The sequence below is a fragment of the Acartia tonsa genome, chromosome 14 (assembly GCF_053477335.1).
Source record: "Acartia tonsa isolate MP-2025a chromosome 14, ASM5347733v1, whole genome shotgun sequence".
NCBI classification, from domain to species: Eukaryota; Metazoa; Arthropoda; class Copepoda; order Calanoida; family Acartiidae; genus Acartia; species Acartia tonsa.
Genome location: NC_137273.1, coordinates 20,769,580 through 20,790,067, shown reverse-complemented (window position 1 = coordinate 20,790,067; position 20,488 = coordinate 20,769,580). Strand labels below are relative to the sequence as shown.

The 20,488-nt window shown below is 33.0% G+C and overlaps 2 protein-coding genes across 5 annotated transcripts in view; both read right to left on the bottom strand.

Moving 5' to 3' along the window:
• LOC145306122 (furin-1-like) overlaps positions 1–13,079 on the bottom strand; it is a 114,557-nt gene extending 101,478 nt beyond the window's left edge. For both annotated transcript variants that reach the window (XM_080148075.1, XM_080148076.1), the window contains exons 1-5: positions 12,672–13,079; positions 6,609–6,653; positions 4,858–4,922; positions 4,164–4,206; positions 3,238–3,318 (exon numbers count right to left, since the gene is read on the bottom strand). In XM_080148075.1, coding sequence (XP_080004201.1) covers positions 3,238–3,318; positions 4,164–4,206; positions 4,858–4,922; positions 6,609–6,634 — 215 coding nt within the window. In that variant the 5' untranslated portion in view covers positions 6,635–6,653; positions 12,672–13,079. The remainder of the gene's footprint in view (positions 1–3,237; positions 3,319–4,163; positions 4,207–4,857; positions 4,923–6,608; positions 6,654–12,671) is intronic.
• A 4,107-nt stretch (positions 13,080–17,186) lies between these two features.
• The window catches only part of LOC145305811 (uncharacterized), a 29,507-nt gene continuing 26,205 nt past the window's right edge, over positions 17,187–20,488 (bottom strand). For all 3 annotated transcript variants that reach the window (XM_080147635.1, XM_080147637.1, XM_080147636.1), the window contains exons 25-26: positions 18,004–19,701; positions 17,187–17,812 (exon numbers count right to left, since the gene is read on the bottom strand). In XM_080147635.1, coding sequence (XP_080003761.1) covers positions 18,005–19,701 — 1,697 coding nt within the window. In that variant the 3' untranslated portion in view covers positions 17,187–17,812; position 18,004. The remainder of the gene's footprint in view (positions 17,813–18,003; positions 19,702–20,488) is intronic.

The following is a 20,488-nucleotide window of genomic DNA, read 5'->3' as shown; positions in this document are numbered from 1 at the left end:
TGTTGAGAATATCTTTGAGACTTTGAAATATTTTGTTTAACTCAAAATTTTTGGAGGAAATAGTTATTTTGGTACATCCGCATATAAATCAGAATTGCATTAAGAATATAAGTCCTGGGCATGTATAAGTAAGTGCAAATCTCAGAAAATCGGTTCTAACGGCACCAAAGTATTAGTACAGTTTAACTTGAGTATAAATGCTACAAGTTTGTAATAATCTTTTGGCCCTTTACTACGACTCAAGAGTACTAACTGCTTTCGGCATATTGTTTCAGAAACATGGCTCCAAAGACAATATGTATCCCAACTAACAGCGTTTCCCGTGTTCTATAGGATTTGCTCCTAAGTTTTCATTTAATAAGACAGTTCAAAATGGTCCTTTACAAATAGTATTTTGATAGCTTATAAATGAAAAGTTACTCCATGCTTGATTCTTAATAAGTTCTGGTTTAAGTATCAAAGATTCAAGTATTTCAACACTTAGAGAATTTCCGAATAAGTAAAAATCATACTAAGTCCGAAGATTTATATATATACTCCGCCACCTAGCACAACTCCTAAATTTCAAAATTCTGACTAAGTCCAAAAATCAAAATTTTGCACATAGCTCAATCATAGATTGTTCCAACCCAAGTGTTTTACTAAAGAGAGGCGGACATGGAGGTGCCGGTGTGCTGGTATTCTCTAGGGCCTCTAGAGTGTCAACCAGTGCGAGTGTCCTTATAGGGCGGCGACCAATGGCCACAAATATGCTAGCATTCTCTAGGGCCTCTAGAGTGTCAGCTAGTGCAACTGCTCGTACACGAGGCTCTCAATTGCATTTGTGTCGTGCCTTTCAGTCCCTATCTCTTCAAACGCCTCATAGTCCTAACCTTGCTCTCAAATAGTATCACAGGTTTTGGTAAATCCGATTTTGCCATAACTACAATTATTCGATTTTGGTAAAAATACCTGCCTTAGGCGGTTCGGGTACGGTAAGGAAAAAAAAGAAAAAAAAATTTATGAAGTAAAATTTTTCCAAGATACAACCGGTAAGTTGCACCATTGTGTGTGCGAATGGGGCGTTTGTCCATATTTAGGTATGGAGACCGCTCTTCTATGAGTACTACTAAAATCTAATTTTAATGCAATACACATAGACATTCTCATCGTCGGTTCGTTTGTTTAGAATGCTTAACCCTCTATTCCCACAAGTATAATACGAATTTGGTTGAGCTGGTGGAAGCTCAACAAAAGACCCACGCGAAGTATTATGTTGCTTTAACCTAAGAATAAATGGTTGGTTTTGATATTCGATCAGAATTATATAAGTATATTAAGTATTAAGGAAGGAAAATGTTTTTATAAAGTGTATTTATATTACAAGTGCATAAGTTAAGTATGAAAATATTTACAGGATAAGTGTTAAAATTATAAGTAGAGTAGGACAGAAAAGTGCCCTAAGTCCCAAGCAGTGAATTGTGCTAAGTGTTAGAGTTCTAACATAAGGCCTGAGCTCAATTCATGCTAAGTACTAAGGGGCCTAAATTTAAACTACAATGCATGCCAAACAACTAAGTCATTACCTTTTAAAGCCAGAAAGAGAAGTTGATGGTAGGAGAGTTAATAAATAACTGAATAAATTCAAGAGGTACATGCTATAACATTAGCTCTGGACCAGGATTTTAGTGTTTGTCTGTGCAATTAAATATCTGTGTGTTAATATGTGACGTAAATCAGGCATGGTTGTAGGCATACATATTTGAACTGGTTGTTTATATGATTACATTAACTATAAACATAATATCTTTAATAAACATATACTATTAGCAAATCACATACAGATTACCATGAATAGGCTAGCGTTACCCATATATGGTGTCATATAGGTAAAGATAGGCCTATGAATGCATAAATTGATACAAATAATGCCTTGGGCCTAGCTAAAGTAATTGTGTCTTGCCCCTGAGTGCTACTAGTTAATTGCAGGGCACGTGTCAATCAAAGGTTCATAATATGATCTATAAAGTGTTGACTTTATATCAAGCATAGATAGATAGTTGTGGATGCGAAGCATTTCTGTAAAAGTCTCATATGTACGTTCAAAGAATTTGAAAATTGAGGATCGCATCTCCAGATAGATAGATAGATATATAGATAGATAGATAGATAGATAGATAGATAGATAGATAGATAGATAGATAGATAGATAGATAGATAGATAGATAGATAGATAGATAGATAGATAGATAGATAGATAGATAGATAGATAGATAGATAGATAGATAGATAGAAAGATAGATAGATAGATAGATAGATAGATAGATAGATAGATAGATAGATAGATAGATAGATAGATAGATAGATAGATAGATAGATAGATAGATAGATAGATAGATAGATAGATAGATAGATAGATAGATAGATAGATAGATAGATAGATAGATAGATAGATAGATAGATAGATAGATAGATAGATAGATAGAAGATAGTTAGATAGTTGCGCTACTGACACAACTGACAATGTTTTACAGTATTTTTAAAAGATAAATATTCTTTTGAACAAATAAAGCCTTTGTTAATTCTAAAAAGCGATAGACAATAAGTTTTTATTTCATTGTTTTTTTCACAATACATATTTTGCTGGGAGTTTTAAATTGTGTCATATTTTTTTGTACTTTGAAGAGTGCATGAAAAGTATGAAGAGGGCAAGAAAAAAAGGAAAATCACTAAAGACATCCAAGGGTAAGATAAAGGGGTATTTACTTTGAAACCACTTATTTATTTCCCTAAAAATAAAAAAAATACATTAGATTACACCCCCTAAAACCTTTGAAACCCCTCATTTTACCCCCTCTTGATATAAAAAGCTTGGACGTCCATGGAAATATTGTAAATGTGATTTTATAAACATTAATTTTCGATATTTAGTAAACCATTATTGGGGTTTATTACCCCACCCTTCCCCCATTTAAGATTTTTAAAATGCTTGGACATCCTTTAGGCTAAGATTTATATAACACACTTTTAGTGCCTAAAATTCAGGGATCTAAAGGGATAAAATAATGGCCGATAAATTGATATACAACCCCAATGGATATAAACGAAATTACTCCTTCTGTATATTACAATTAGTGGTTGAAACATTTAGATAATCAACTTAATAAATCAACCAATAAAGATTCATTTAAAGTCCTCAAAGTTTTTAAGCCAACGAATAAGAAAACATTGATATAAAACTTTGGGGACTAAACTTACCTCTTACTCAGCCTGGGTGACACGAAGAGAAAATGATTTTCCAAGTCTCCAATTTGACCCTTGTTGATAAATCCATTTCTCCTAAAACAGAAAAAAAAACTTGCTAATAATGTTATTAAGAGTTAAAGAGTGGCTGTTCTGCAAAAATAGCAGGAATAAGACAATGGACAATAAATTGATAAATATCCCAACAAATAATGATAAACTTCTACTGTTAAGTTTAAACATTTCTAGTTTGAAACAAGTACCCCAAGTTTTAAGACCAATATATGGGAAAGCAAGTTTATAAAACTTTGGGTACCATTACAAATTATAATTTAATGTTGCCTCCCTCCCTGACTATAAAGTATAATAATACTCAATATTTTATAAACGCATTATTTTATCTGTTACATAAAAAAATTTACTCAAATCTTAATTGGTCGGATCAAACTAGAATTGTGTAAAATTTCAAACCAATAATCTAAATCTAGAGAAGAGGTTTTTGGGTTTTACATCAATTAATCGTGTAATGTCTTAACACTTTTTATCATTGTAATGCCTTTTTTTTGGGACATTATGAACATTTTCGTACTCGTTAAATTGAGAAAAAAATATTTATACATTTAATTGCATTATTATTTCCGTTTTATCTCATTTTTATTATTTTAAATTGTCACGAAAAACACAAGTGTTTTTAAATACGTAAATAGTTTTATTTTTTGTAAAAACAAGGATGACAACATGCATCCATAGCTGGCTCAAAGGCTCAACAAAATATGTTGAGATGCTTCGCTTATGCACTGAAAACAGTCGATAATATCACATTTCCCCCATAACGTTACGGACGAACAGAGTAAATTATAGAGTAGCTTCGCTACTAATAAAAGTTGAAAGTAAGCCAGTATGACGTCATATTTTATATGCACAATGAAAAGATTACCTACCTGGCTATATCTTCAGCAATACTAGGACCCCCGGGTATATGAACTTAATTTCAAAATAATCATCAATCCAATTTAATAGAGTAACATAATGTTTGTATGTCTGTCTGTTAAGATCTCGTTAAAGACAAGTTATATATTTATAGAATTAAGGGTTTTAGGACATTGTGATAATAGGGGGGGGGGGGGGGGTAAAGAGACCCAATTCCAAAAATATATGTCTCTCATAATAAAAAGGGATACAGGCTTTGAAAAATAGAAATCTTAAAAAAATCATGAAAAATTAGAATAAAAAAGATATAATTTGTTAATTTAATGGGTCATCTAAAAAAAGCGCCCATCTCAAAAAATGTATTAAAATTCCAATAATTTAAGAGGTAAAGGGTACAAAATACAATCTCCACATCCAAATCCTTACATATTATCGTCTTAAATAATTGTTTCAAATTGCTGGTGAAAACATTCATAAGGATCAAAGAAGAAAAAAGTGAATTATAGAGCAATTGTTTAGTGGTCACAAACAAAAACAGAGGAAGAAACTGGTAAGCGAATTTGAGAAATGATAAAAATCATAAAACCTTTATGAGAAAAAAAATATTTGTTTGTCCTTTGTTGCATGACCGACGGACAAACAGACAAAGTAAAATGTATAACGAGTACATTTTGAAACTTCACACAATGATATTGATTATTATGCCTGCAAATTCGTTCTGATAGTGCTGACATGTTCCAGAGATATGGATCAGGACAACCAACAATCTGTCAATAATTTTATATTTTTATAAGCAGCTGTGTTTAGTGCCCTAGGGAAAATAAGGATAGTTGTCACTGCTTTTGGCCTTCCTATTCTATTGACGTCATAGAAGAGGGAGAGAGAAAGGGAAGGGGGAAAGAACCCCTAGAAAAGAGATGGGCTATAGGGTATTTAGGGTATAATAGGTAGGCCAAAAGCAGTGACATCTATCCCCATTTTAAAAGCCAAGAATGGTTTTAAAATATACGTAGATAGATATTATGACAGGGAGGAAATTGTCGTCAATTTTTGTTGCTATTTTCTCTGTTATTTATTGGTCAGTTCAGTCATATAGTAGGAGGGGAGGGGATGGGGTAAAGGGGGTGGAGGTATGGTTTCTTTATTTTAGCCAGCTGCAAGTTTCACTTTATAAGAGAACATGGTAATCTGGTGTAAGATCCAAGTAATAATAAATCCTTTAATCCAAGATTTTCTACAATTAGGATCAATCTATAATACAAAGTAGAACGATATCTGTCTGTCTGTTTGTTTGTTTGTTTGTTTGTAGCAAAGGATCTCGCTAACCGCTGAACCGATCGGGTTCTCCTTTACAGGGTAGCTTCTCATAGGTCCCGGGAAGGTTAATAACTATTTTCTTGAAGGGTGGGAGACCCCCCAACCCCCCCAAATAGATTAAAAATACCCCCCCAAAAAAAAAAATTCTTTTTAAAACTAAAATTAAAATAGTGGGGTCGACTACCCCCACCCCCCCGAAAAAAAAATAAAAAAAAACCCCAAAGATTTTTTTATTTTTTATTTTTCTTTTAAATCTAAAATACCTACGAAAAATTGGTCTGATCAAACCTCTTGGGGCAAAGCCCCTAGAGGCTAAGAGCGAAGCCGCTAGTATTAAATAAGGTACAATGTTATTAGCAAAGTTATAAGTTAAATTATCTCTGTAATCAAGTAAAGTTGGGTTATAGTCAAATGATCTAATTAAGTCAAAGTGTTCTTAATTAAAGCAAATATATTTATAATTGTCAATAAATAAGAACAGCTTGACCTAATAAGAGCATTTTCTACAACCCATCACCCAACTTTACAGAATTTCGCGAAAAAAATACCCTCTTTATGTTACATAAATGCAAATATGATGTGCAATGCTATTTTCCATTTACATAAACCCCAAATGTATTTCGCTTGTTACCCAACAAAACTTTAAATTAACTGCAAATTAAAAGCAAAAATATATTCCATGTTTTAAATTAACACATTAAAAGTTGCTAGACATCAAAATAAAATATATTTACATAACAAATTTTTTATCTATTAAAATAATATTTTATCAATATCAGCTGCGCCCTTAGGAATAAGAAGGGGGCAGAAAATAGCCTAACACCATCCCAAGTCTGAGATCTAGAAATGAAATAGCCTTTAAAAACCCAGGGACCTATGTGAAGCTTCAAAAAAAAAGAAGAACAATCATTTCAGTATGTTATTGAAATCTTATAGACAAAAAAACTTTAAACTTTGTACACTAAGACAGCCTTTAATAGTAGAAAAAGCTAGATTTCAAAAAATCATATCGTCCAAGTATTACGCAGATCGTATTATTGAAATGAATGACATGTAACTTAATTTAAGTTTGACGGATTATTTTGTCTGACAGCCCATCTAGGGTAATAAATCTATTGTTATAAATATAAAATTTCCTGAATAATTGTGACCATTTTGTCTTCATAATAAGAGCTCAACACAACCTAAACAAAAGTGAAATAGTTATTTATAACATCGTAGTATAGACAGCTTTCCGCGGATAGTGAATTGAAAAATTTGATCCAAAAGCCCATTCTAACAAAATATTCATCATTTATACCTTTGGTATTTTAATTGAATTTTGATTAAATAAAACTAGTTGTTTACAAATTTTTATTTAGAAACTTTCCTAAAATGGAAAACTAATTCGGATCAGTAGTAATCAAAATCTTATGCTGCAGACAAAAACCTTACTTCTTTATATTGTACTAGCGGTTACGCCCCTAGAGGCCTCTAGTAGGGGCACTTGAGGAGCGGAGAGTCGAATTTTATAACCCAATTTTATTTCGGGGGGGAGGAAATATTTTTCTAGGGGCGATTTCTCTTGGGAGGGTGTTGGTACCCTCCCCCTAAATAGTTATAAACCTTCCCGGGACCTATGAGAAGCTACCCTGTTAAGGAGAACCCGATCGGTTCAGCGGTTAGCGAGATCCTTTGGTACAAACACACCAAACATCCTGTTACTTTCGTATAAGGATTGCAACTATATTGTTATTGTTATTTAACTATGTTGTATAAATTATGAAATTGATTATGATAGGATTTCTCGCTCATACAAAGCCGCAAGAAATCTACCTTTCCCCATTTAACCCTCCCTATCTAACTACAATATAATAGGATTATTGCCTGAAATTATTGAAAGTTAAATCATCACTCCAAGTTTTTTTTATATTATATGACTTAGTAAATAGACAGACAAATGGACATGCGCTAACTATAAAGTAAATAAAAATAGGTTAATTTTTGCTTTTATTAATGGATTTTGACAAATGATTTTCGATAGGAATTTGAACACAGTAATAGTGTCTGACTGATTATGACGTAACAAAAAACAATTAGCCAATGAGAGGCCGTTATTGACCAATGGTAAAATTTATAGTGGCCTCTCATTGGCTAATTTTTTTTGTTACGTCATAATCAGTCAGACACTATTACTGTGTTCTAGGAATTTGAATATTTATTACAAATTTCTATACACTAACAATATAATTATTTTTTTTTGCAAAAATTGAGTAATTTCGGATAATACCGATAAAAAAATCCAGTATTGCTTCGAAACCGATTAATATCCGCTGGATTAAAATCGGTTATAAGCCAACGGCAAAATCATGTATCGTATCCTATAATATCCAGTTTTCTACCAATATAAAAAATGTATATAAATTTTCACTCCTTCGTCATCTCGAACTTGTTTTAATACAATGTACATGTTAAAAATTTAAATGAAAAGTATTTACTTTGACTGTCGGTCCAAACATTGAAATAGTAATTCAGACCTTCAAAATAATTGCAGATACCCAACTTTTTAGTCGCACGACCTTTGTTTTAAAGTCCTAAAAATGTATTTTAATGTGATCTACCATTGAAATTCGCAAAGTTGTGCATCTGACATAGCAGCAGTGGGTAAAATTGATAATATAAGATTCAAACCTTTAACCTTCATTAAAAACGAGCGATACGTGTAAAGCTAAAGTCGCGGTATTACCAGCTTCCAGGGGCATTTTTTTACGCATAGATAGTACAGAATACTCATGCATTTACCTATCCCTATACATTATAATTATCAATGAATATATAATACGTGGATATCATGACAGGGGAAATTTTGTAATCAATTTAGGTTGCTACATTGGTCCTCATTTATTGGCTAGTTCTTTCCTCCAATAGGAGGATAGGGTGTGGAGTATCGTTATATTAGCCAGCTGGAATAAACATTGTATCTGTAAATGTAAGAATCTGTCACACAATATCCATGTATTCTATATCCATTTAAATAACACTGTCAGAAATTATCAGAATATGTCTATGGCATTACAAAATAATTAATGGGTTTATTGCAGAGAGGGGAGGGGGGGCTATTGGATTATAAATTACATTGGTACCCAAAGTTTTATTATTACATCCATTAATTCGTTAGCTTAAAAACTTTGGGGACTTCCATTAAATATTGATTAGTTGTTTCAAACTAGTATTGTCTAATAATTTCAATCTACATAAGGGGTAATTTTGCTTATCATAATTGGGTATGATTGATTAGCTTGGTCAAACTAGCATTGTCCAAACTTTTCACCCATTAACCTAAATATCATTGAGGATATAATTCAATTTATCATCATCCATTGTCTTATACCTTAAGAATCCTGGTTTATTGTGGTTTTCTGTTGGTCCATTAATTTACCCAAATTTCACATACCTTTGCTAGGCTCTATAAGTTATTAATGTGGGTAGCAAAGAAGCTCTATAATTATATATATACAAGTAAAAGGATGTTTATCTGTGTGTGTGTGTGTGAATGTAGCTTAAGATCCCGCTAACCGCACGACCGATTTTGTTCGTCTTTACCGTTTAGCTTCTTATAGGTACATTAAAGGTTTATATCTATTTTTTTTTTGGTGGGGGGGAGTGGGTTCTTCAACCCATCCAAGAGAATCTGGCCTGAAAAAAAATAAAACCCTCAAAAATTATTTTACTTTTGCATTTTAAAACTGTACTTTTACTAAGTCAAAGTTTTTTTTTGTGTTAAAAAAATAGGTGTAAATATGTTAAACTTATTAGGTAATGATTTGCTATCAAAAAATACCACAGCCTATATTAATCAATCATAAATAGCACTAGCAAAGCTGCTCTATAAAGCTGCTTAAGACAAAAAGTCCGTTCGGTTCCTATTTCATATGTATTGCTGATATTTTTGTAAGAAAAAAAATTCGGATTACCGCTGCTTGTAATCATTTCCAGGAGACTTTGGATTTAAAATACACTAGTACTTAAAGTTTTGGGTACTCTTATTGATTTTTGATTGGTTGGTTCAAAATTATAAGTGTTCAAAGTTTCTAACCGATAATTTCAGTTTACATAAGGTTTAATTTTGTTGTATCATCATTGGGTGGGATGTAAATCTATCAATCCCCATTGTCTTATCCCTCAAGATCACTGGATTATTCTTTACAATAGTTATGTTTTTTGTAATGAATGATTTTTTAAATTATAAAATGTCTAATGACAAATGTTAATTTTCATTATGAAATACTGTTTAAAATCTTGTTTTTCTTCTGCAATAATTTTTCCTAAATTGAAAAAAAACCTATGAATCACATATGTGTATAATTAACCAGAAGGAAATATTGGATTATATATCACACAGGTCCCCATTATAAGCACGTTCTCATATTCATTGGCCTAAACATTTTGGGACTAAATGTTTTAAATATAGAAGTGTCTAAATTTTTAGGCAATAATCCTATTATATAAAGCTACTGTGACACTAGATTCAGACCACAGCCAACATCAATCTATTGGCCTAACCTCTGCAACTTTCAAGCAAAGATATAGTAGGCACAAATCCTCTTTCTCAAGAGACACAGCTTGCACAAAGCTATCTGATTTCATCAAAACACAAAGACAGAAAAACACAAACTATAAAATTGATTGGTCAATTGAAAAAGTAGCAAACCCTTGCAATCAATCTTCCAAAAAAATGCAACCTTTGTTTAACATATAGCTTCGAAATAATGAAAGCTTTCATATCTAACATGCAAACTTTAAACACCAGAAATGAAATCTTCATCAAATGCCCACATAGAGACAAATTCCTTCTTTCAAAGTGCATGACGTGAACCATATTCAAAGCAGTATTTTTTGTTATATAAATGTTTTAAATTGTAACTGCAAATGATAAAATATGACCTATTTTTTTTCTCTTTAAAGATTCCCTTTAAACACCACCCCCTTTTTATATAAAGATGCTAGTCCCCCCAAGCCCATGTAGGATACGAGCTGTGAAAAAAAACCTGCAGGGGGTACAATTTTCTAACACATACTTCTTTCTTATTATTTAGACTTCTGACTTAGTCTATTAAAAGGATTAAAAATGCAAGGACATATATTTTTTTAACTCTTATTTTATACATTGGAACTGATGATCTTTTTAATAGTGAAACAATTGTCTTCCATCAATAAAAAGTTAAAGAAATAAACTGTGTTTATATTAGGGTTGGGCCGGATATCCGGTGAGGCCAGATATCCGGCCGGATATCCGCCCATTTTCAATATCCGGCCGGATACCAGATATTGAAACTATCCGGCCGGATATCCGGCAATATAATATTTTATATTTTACAACAAAAATTTCTGCTTTTTTAATTATAAATGGCTGTAATTTTCTTATTATTGAAGCTATAAGAACAATTTTTTCTGAATATGTTTATCTTTATGTAAATTTTATATTAGAAATCTCAAAACATAAATTTTGGCAGGGGCAGCAGTACTTGGCAGCTGCCAGCCTCAAACTGGCGGTCGACAGGTAAACAGCAACGGATTTTATGAAATTGTAATATGTCATGAAGACATATAAAAAGCCTAAATTTAAAATTTGAAGTCTCTAAGTCAAAAATTGCTGTCACAGGAACCGTTTAAAGATTTCTGGAGACCTGGAGGTTCAGGACTTGCAGGACTATACCTGGAACCTGAAAACGACTTGAACACCTATATTTCATATGAGGATGTACGACTATAGAATATTTAAGTTTTTGATAACATGAAATGTTTTGTTTAAGTAAAAAAATATTTTACTTTTTACTTGAATGACCTTGCCAGGTTTGCTGGCATCCTGTGCCCGCCAGGAAGGAAGTATTCAAAAAATTCCAACTCTCAGTTATGTGCTATACCCATATTTCGAAAGTCATTTAGTTCTAGCCCTATACCTTTTATACACAGAAAAAATGCACAGGGGGGGGGGGGGCATGTGTTCAATGCCACCTCCCCACCCATCCTCCAACAGGGGTTAATATTACAGATTGAGGGTAGTAATAGTTTATTAGTTTAATTGCTTAGAAGAAAGATCATTTAATAGTTACATATTTTATAAGTTTTAACCTGAATCCTTATGATAAAGTAACAGGATGTGTATCTGTTTGTCTGTACTGAAGGATCTCGCAAACCGCTAAACCGATCAGGTTCTCCTTTACAGGGTAGCTTTTTATAGGCTCTGGGAAGGTTTATAACTATTTTTGGGGAGGGTACCACAACTCTACCAAGAGAAATCGCCCCTAGAAAAAAAATAACCCCCCCCCAAAAAAAAAAAATATTTTTATTTATTTTTTCAACTAAATATAAAAATAAGGGGCGTTAGCCCCCCCTAAATTTTCTTTCTTTCTTAAATCTGAAATAAAAAAAATGGTTATCAAATTCCACTCCCCCCCCCTCTTGTGCCCCTAGAGGACTCTAAGGGCGTAGCCACCAGTTTTATATAATAAGATGCCAGTAATTTGGCCGGTTATCCGGCCGGATATCCGGTAGTTTGCCGGATATCCGGCGTTGGCCGGATATCCGGCCGGCTACCGGATATCCGGCATTTGAAATCGGTCGGATATCCGGTATCCGGCCAAAAAACTATCCGGCCCAACCCTAGTTTATATATATAATAAATAATATATAAAGTAGTAAGGTTTTTATTGTCTGTAGCTCAAGTTTTTTATAACTACTTAAAAGTTTTTTTATGGACGCTTCATATAGGTCCCAGGATGGTTGAGGCTATTTTACTTTCAGCCCCTAGATGATTGAGACGCTTTCATTAGTTCCATTGTAGAGTAAACGTTTTTCTTAATTAGAGGTGTTTATCTAACTATTATCGTCCATTGTCTTATCACTTTAGAGACTCCTTTATTTAATCAAAAAACAAAAATAAACCTAAATTACCATATAATTCTGATAACAAATACTGTTTCCATTATTTTTAGTTTCTCAAACTTAAAAATCTCATAAAAAGATTCCCATTTAATTTTTTTAATATTCGTCATTTCAATTTTTAAAAAGCTGTCAAACTAAATAACTCTCTTTGTTCGTTTTTCCGATTTGTTGGCTTTTATGAACATTGTAATCATTGGATTTATTTACCTTGGTAAAAAGATGTAATATACCATTTGATAAAGTATGTTGTAAATTAAAGATTTAAAATAATTTTCTACCTTTTCATGTGTGTGTCTTTTCAGCGACTGAACCCAAGAATATTTTTCAATATTTAATCTCAACTGCAGAAGCTCGAACCTTCAACACCTAGGTACATTCACACCTCTTGTTGTGAGGCATTGGACACCGCGAAAGTCAGGCAGCCGTGAAAAAGCCGGCTGTTCAACGGAGCCAAAAAAAGGACGGACTAAAATTTCTCTGAGAGCGCGTTTGCTCTTAAATTGAAATCACTCTCACTTTTATTTTTAACTAATAAAATGATTTTATTTTCGTGTATTTTTCTTTAAATTTTATCACTGCATTTCACAATTTTAGGCATTAATAATTGAAATTAAAATAGCAGTCAGACTGGTTTAATTAGTTTTTATTAAGCAATAAATTGAGTTGTTGTCATGTTAACATTTTATATTTTCTTTCTGCTAGCAACTTCACAACATTTGTTATTCTTTTATAAATAATGGGGTGGTAAAAAATATTTTATTATTGTAGGTTATTAAAAAATAATCATTTTATTTTATTTTTAAGGAAATAGATCACTTTTTTAAAAATCAAAATTCCTAAAATAAAAATCTACAAAATGTATATACGCCGATGTGACGGAGGTTTACTCCGTCAAGATTGCGCATGCGTCGTAAGTGAAAGTGTCATGAGCGTATATCGTAATATGTGTGTGTGTGTTTCAGAGAAATTGGAGGGAATGGGGAATATAAAGCAGGGAAATTGAGTGAGAGAAAAGGAAAAGGGAGAGAAGGGGGTGTGTGTGTAGAGAGAGAGAGAAAGAGAGGGAGATAGAGAGATAGAGAAAGAGAAAGAGAGAGAGGGGGGGGGAGAGGGAGAGGAAGAGAGAGAGAGAGGAAGAGAGAAACAGGAAATATAATATGTATTTATATTTGAAATGTATGATATTATACGTATGTATAATTGTTTGCAAATTAGTATAAATAATTATTTTTATCTGATAATATGCACGTTTTACTTTATTATTCGAAGCGCAGCTACTCTAGAATTATATAGTTCTGGCCGTCCGAAATTACCTCGACTGTGTTATAAAGCAAAGATTTTTTATACTTTGGTAGGTCCGTTTTTCTGTCCAATTTTATCGTGATATAATTTTGATTTTCGAAATTTACCTTAAAGGCTTTGAACCAGAAATTATATGGGTTCCTATGATACTTTAAAGTGGATCTCAACTTAATAACACTAAAAACATTGAAAATGGTACCTACTGTTGCTATATAAGGTGCGTGACCTTACACCCTACCTCTCAAATGTTATTTCCCTGGGGGTAAATTTTAAGTTAATTTCCCTTAACATTAAACCCCAGTAAAAAAAATTCCCCCCCCCCTTCCACCCAACAAAAAACAAGTATTTGATATTGTTTTGGTATTTCTGTGCTTCGATAAATAATGATGTTATCAGCTTTATTTAATTTCATATTAACCTATTCCTGACTTGCTGCACCAATAATAAAAGTTTTCTTTCAATGGCCCAGGATTTATTTTCAATAAAACTAAAAGTGTAACAATGCAGTAATATTTTCCTCACAAATACATACACACACACACAGGCGTGCAAATTGGGGTGTGTGTAGGGGTGTTTACACCCTCATAAACCCCTCTACAGTTACACCCCACTTATACACTAATACTAGGGGGGAGGTGTATCTACCCCACTAGGTGTCAACCCACCTCATACACCCCTCTTTTAAAGGGTATCACTCTCCTAATACAGCCAACGGGGGGTAAAAAGGGGAAAAAAAACCATACACCCCTTAAATCTAGAGGTGTTGTGTAACATCAAACTCTCAGGTTGTGCGAACTTTGTTTGGAAGTACTAACTGTGCAAGCTAATGAGTTGCGCCTGTTTATGGGATAAGACATTCCCCCTTATCTTACGATCAGTGTCACATGTCAGTGTAAAAAGGGAAAAAAACCATACACCTCTCTTTTAAAGGGCATCACTCTCCTAATACAGCCAACGGGGGGTAAAAAGGGAAAAAAACCATACACCCCTTAAATCTAGAGGTGTTGTGCGAAAAAAAAATACTCGCTTCGCGCCTCAATTGACAAATTCAGGGACACATTTTTTTTACTTTTGAGTTAGTAAAAATGAACCCCTTTTAAGGGAGGTCATGCTTCAATTGCATCCTTTTGTCAAAACCCTCCGCACGCCAAAGCATATGTACACACACACACAAAATATATTTACAGGGTCCTGAAATAGTAAAACCAAAAACTTTACAATGCAGCTAGGATTTGTAAAATATTCAAATAAGAATATATTGTATATATATTTATACAGGGTGCTCAAAAAAAGTTACATAATCCAGTAATATTTGCACACAGAGTGTCTAAAAACTAAACAATGCTGTAGCAATAATTTACCTAATCCAGTTGGAAAGGGATTCTCCTTCAGTTTCAAGTGATCATCTAGGGAACAAATTCCGCTTGTAATGGGATGTGATAGTTCTAACGCCGAATGGGATATTTGGTAACATTATTAAGTAACATTAAACTCTCAGGTTGTGCGAACTTTGTTTGGAAGTCCTTACTGTGCAAGCTAATGAGTTGTGCCTGTTTATGGGATAAGAAATTCCCCCTATTCTTACCATCAGTGTCACATGCCAGACATAGCAGCAGTAGGTAACATTTTTTCGTCTTTAGTATTACCTATAATTGTATACTAAAACCAACGACAAACAACTATTTTAAAGTTTTATTTTATTTTTGACACCCTGTACTAACTTTTAAACAAATAGTAATAAAAGAGCTTTATGGATCTATAATAATTCTATATTTATTGTTGGAATTGAAAAAAATACAATCGAACTAAAGTAGTAGGAGCTAAAAGTAAAACATTCATTAAAATTATACAAATATGAGTACTAGGTATATGTCCGAAACTCGACAAAAATTGCTTTATGAATAAACGGAAACAGCATAAAGTGCCTCCAATTAACGTTATACAATAAAATGACCAGTGAGAGTCCAGCATAAATCTTAACATTGGTCAATTATAGTGTATACTGGCCTTTCATTGGTCGTTTTATTGTATGAGGTCATTTTTTGGCGACACTTTATACTGCTTCACAAACAGAGACCGTAAGAGATAAGATGACAGAAAAAATTATTTATGTACGCCCTAATATAAAGCAACAAGGTACCAATTAAGTATCTCTATAATCAAGTCCTGAAACTGTCAGTATATCCTTAAAAAGTATCATGTATTCCAGAAATCATTTGTTTAAACTAATAAATGTATATTATACTACAAGTGTCAAATTGTTTATTTGTCCTATCTGATTTTATTAGTTCGTTTTTATGCATGTTATTATGATTGTTTAAAATTAAGATTAGTTGATTAAGAAATTTGAAGAATTTAAATTTTTTTACAAATAATTTTAATTCACTTCAGGGGCATGTTATCCCTAAAAATCCCTGCTTGAGAATATGAGTTATTTTTATACAAATGTAAAAATTTCACTCTACAAAAACAGGATTCAAAAAGTTTTTAATGAAAGGGAAAAGTTTTATTGATTTTGTGCCCACTCTTAATGAATGTGGGAAATTTAATTCTTTTAAGATGACAACAAAATTATCTGTCAGGGTCCCTGGCTCAAGGAGGGAGGGGACATTGGGCTGTATTTTGCACTAGTCCAAAAAAGTTTTATAATGTTTTCTTATTCGTTCGCTTAACAACTTTGGGGAGTTTAATTAAATTAGGATTAGTTGGTTTATTAAGTTCTCATTGTAATCTACAGAAGGGATAATTTTGTTAATAATCATTGAGGATGTACATCACTTTATCGGCCAATGTCTTATCCCTTTAGATCCCTAATTTTCTGTGCTTTCTCTCAAAGCACCTGCCGAGCACTTAAACCCCACTTCCTTACGTTTTAATAAATTAAAGGTTTCTTTCCGATGCCTAACCCCTGCGAGGGGGCAATAACTAATGAAAATTTACCTTTCCCATTCCTATCTTAAAATTATTTGAATAATAAGGAGGGGGTATTCTATGCTCTACATGGCATTTTGTGGGAAAACGCCGAATTGTCTCTAAAATAAGAATGACAATATTCATGAAAGTGTACTAAAAACAAATTTGTAAAAACAGAATATTACCAGAATGCCTTCGAATCAACCAATACTGAAAGATCACCCTGTTTTTGCTGACCCTGCCCTTCTCTTATTTTTTTAAAAATGTCTGTGCTTATCAGTAATGCTCTCTTTTGTTGAATATCAACTGACTATCAAAGGCCTCGTGAATGTCAAACTAACAATAGATAATAAAATAACAAGACTAACATATCAGGATGGCGCTTATTTCTCTTATTTGTCTGTTGGATGTAGAATCTGATGGAAAAGTAGCCTAAATTACTAGTAGGGTCATTGTCTTGGCGTAAAACAGACAATTCTTATTACCATACAGTTAGGACTCAAGACAAAGGTTGTGCCATCAAAGGGTTGGGTTGGCCGTGTAAACATGCACTTTTATTTTCACAAAAATATTGAAAATTAAAAAATAACAAAATATATTTTCAAAAATTTTAAGCATAAAGTAAATAATAATAATTCTTACATTCAATCTTACATAAATATATTACTGGGCACTTCTTCCTAGAACATGAGTTTGAAAACAGTAAAATAATCGAAGATCTTAATGTTTTGTTACTATAAAACCTTTTAGCATTTTAAAAGTGAGTAGATTTTTTTATTTTGAGATACAGTGAAAAACCTGTTTTTAAAACTTTAAAGTGTACTTGAATAAAAAATCTTTTATGGAATATTTTTTCCAATTAACTCAGTTGTTGGTTCAATGGTTACATCTATACTAAAATTTTGTACTAAGCTAAATTATTTTGAACTTTAATCATTTTAAAGTTAATACTAATTAAAAGTTTAATCTCCAAAAGGAAATTGTTGACATAAAATTGCCTACAAGGTAGATATTTAGCACGCGGCTTAGAAAAATCACACGCCTAAATCCTTGTCTCTTATCTCTGACCAAGACCTAACCCAGGATATTTCACTGTTTTCAAACTCGTGTTCAATGGAGGTGTGAAGGATGAATCATTAAAGTTTTCATATCACTTGTATACCTAATAAATCTGATTGTATAAATTCAACTGTAAGCGTGCATCCTGAAAAAAAGTTAAAGGCATATTAAAAAACAATATAATTCATATGTAATTAAGGTCTGCTTATTAAACATAGAAACTTGAATTTATATGCATTCTGAGTCGCTTAACACAACAGTAAAGGATTTTTTTCTTAATTTTAGTTACGCAATTATTAAATATTTTCATCCTTGTTTGCTTAAAAGTCAAATTACCTCATTTTTTAGAATAACCATAATTCTTTCTAGCATCAAACTGAGCTCTTTGACCAGAATAATCAATGTCTCTTGATCTATCATGATGGTGTCTATCACTTTGAGTTCTTTCTGCAGGTGGTTCTCTTCCAAATTTAACAAAAACTACTTCACTTTCTTCCTCTGTGGCATGTGGTCTGTTCTTGTTATATTCTGAAGAAGTGGCTCTTTGCATTTTATAATCAGATGAATGGTCTCTTTGTAATTCATATTCAGATGAATGGTCTCTTTGCATTTTATATTCAGATGAATGGTCTCTTTGAAATTTATAATCAGATGAATGTGCTCTTTGCATGTACTCATTAGATGAATGTGCTCTTTGCATGTTCTCATTAAATGAAGAATATCTTTGCAATTCTGATGAATGTTCTGAGCCCTTATCTGCCCATGAAGAATATACTTTTTGAAGTTGGTCATTATCCCAAACATTAACTTTATTTGCCCAGTTGTCTGGTGCATATTTCCTAAAGACACTACGACTATTTCCTTGCTCGTAATTGGAAGAATTGCCTCTTTCCATACTATGCATTTTTCTTTCAATGTTGGCTTTAGCATTTTTAACATTATTTTCAATTTTAATTTTGCCTTCGTTGCTATAAGATGGGCGTCTTTCTTTGTAATAATATTGATCTTGATCAATATTATAATCAAAGTGTTGATCTCTTTCATTATAATACTCTGAGTTGTGAGCTCTTTGGGTGTCATGGTCAGCTGTACAATCTCTTTGTATTTTTGAGTCTCTTTGCCATTCATAACCAGAACAATGATCCCCCTGATCAGCATAATCTAATCTGTGACCTCTTTGCGAATTGTACTCAATTGAGTTATCTCTTTTTATTTTAAGATCAATTGAACGCTCATACACTGAAGAATGACCTCTATGTGTGCCAGAAGCTTTACTACTTTGCTCCCAAACGCTAATGCCCTCTGAACTATGACCTCTTTGCGTGCCAGAAGCTTCATGACTTTGCTCCCAAACACTAATGCCCTCTGAACTATGACCTTTGTGCGTGCCAGAAGCTTTACAACTTTGCTCCCAAACGCTAATGCCCTCTGAACTATGACCTCTTTGCGTGCCTGACGGTTTATGACTTTGCTCCCAAACACTAATGCTCTCTGAACTATGACCGCCATACATGCCAGATCGGATATAACTTGCTGACTGCTGCATAACATCTGAACTTGTACTTGCAGTATGTGAATGAACATTTTCCTGTAAATGTTGTTTATGTATAGAACTTTTTTGATAACTTCCCATCATAGGATTACAGACATCATATCTCACTGGTTTTGCCATTGGTAACTCTTTAGCCTTTATACTTTCTAAATCCATTATATTTATATTTATAGGTGTAGGTCCATCTTGTTTAGTTTCATCAGAATCCTCATCAAGTCCAGCAAGATCTCTTAACATTGCCATTTGTTCCAGGGTCTTTAATCTTTCCTCCTGCATTCTTAATCTCTCCTCTCTAATCCTCAGCAACTCAAATTGTTCTCTAGCAGATTTCTTTAGCAGTTCCCCAATGTCAACGTCAACCAGAGGGTTGTTTGGCTGTTCTTGTTGCAGTGATGATGAGCTCTTACTATCAATTATGCTGGTTGAACAGCTTGGTTCTGGTTCCTGCTCTGGAGATAACCGTTTTTTCTTAGCTTCCACTTCTAAAAAAAATTCATGTGAAACATTACACACAGTAAACTTTGGGAGATTATTGTTTGGCGGTCCCAAAAAAGGTAAGACATTGGGCAGTTTAAAACACTAGTCCTAAAAGTTTTATAAAAATGTTTTCTTATTCTTTGGCTAACAGCTTTGGGAACTTTTATTGAATTTTAATAGCTTGGTTCATTGAGTCTCTAAACGTTTCAACCATTTATAGTACTCTTCAACCGGGGTATTTTTGTGTCTCAAATTTGGGTATGTGATTGTGCATTAAGGGGGGGGGGGGGAAGTTCTGACACATTTGCGTAAACGGTGATTATTGGCTTTATCTTTGGACTGAGAGGATAGGTTATTAGGGATAAAATCATTCTTATATGATGAATTTCCCCCAGATTTAAGATTTTTTGGATAGGCCTCCAGGTTCCGGAGCTCCAGGCCTCCAGGTGGTCTCTGGACAGGTAAAAAAATAAAAAATTCTTATTTGAACAGTTAGAGGTGAGTTTATAAAACAACATAAGCTTCTTTTTATATATTATTTATATATTTGAAGAAAAAATTACAATCGGCCTCCAGGTTCAGGTGCTGCAGGCCTCCAGGTGGCCTCTGGACAGGTATAAATCCAAATTTCTTATTTGAACAGTTAGAGGTAAGTTTATAAAACAACATCAGCTTCTTTATATATATCATTCATATATTTGAAGAAAAAATTACATTCGGCCTCCAGGTTCAGGTGCTGCAGGCCTCCAGGTGGCCTCTGGACAGGTAAAAAATCAAAATTTCTTATTTGAA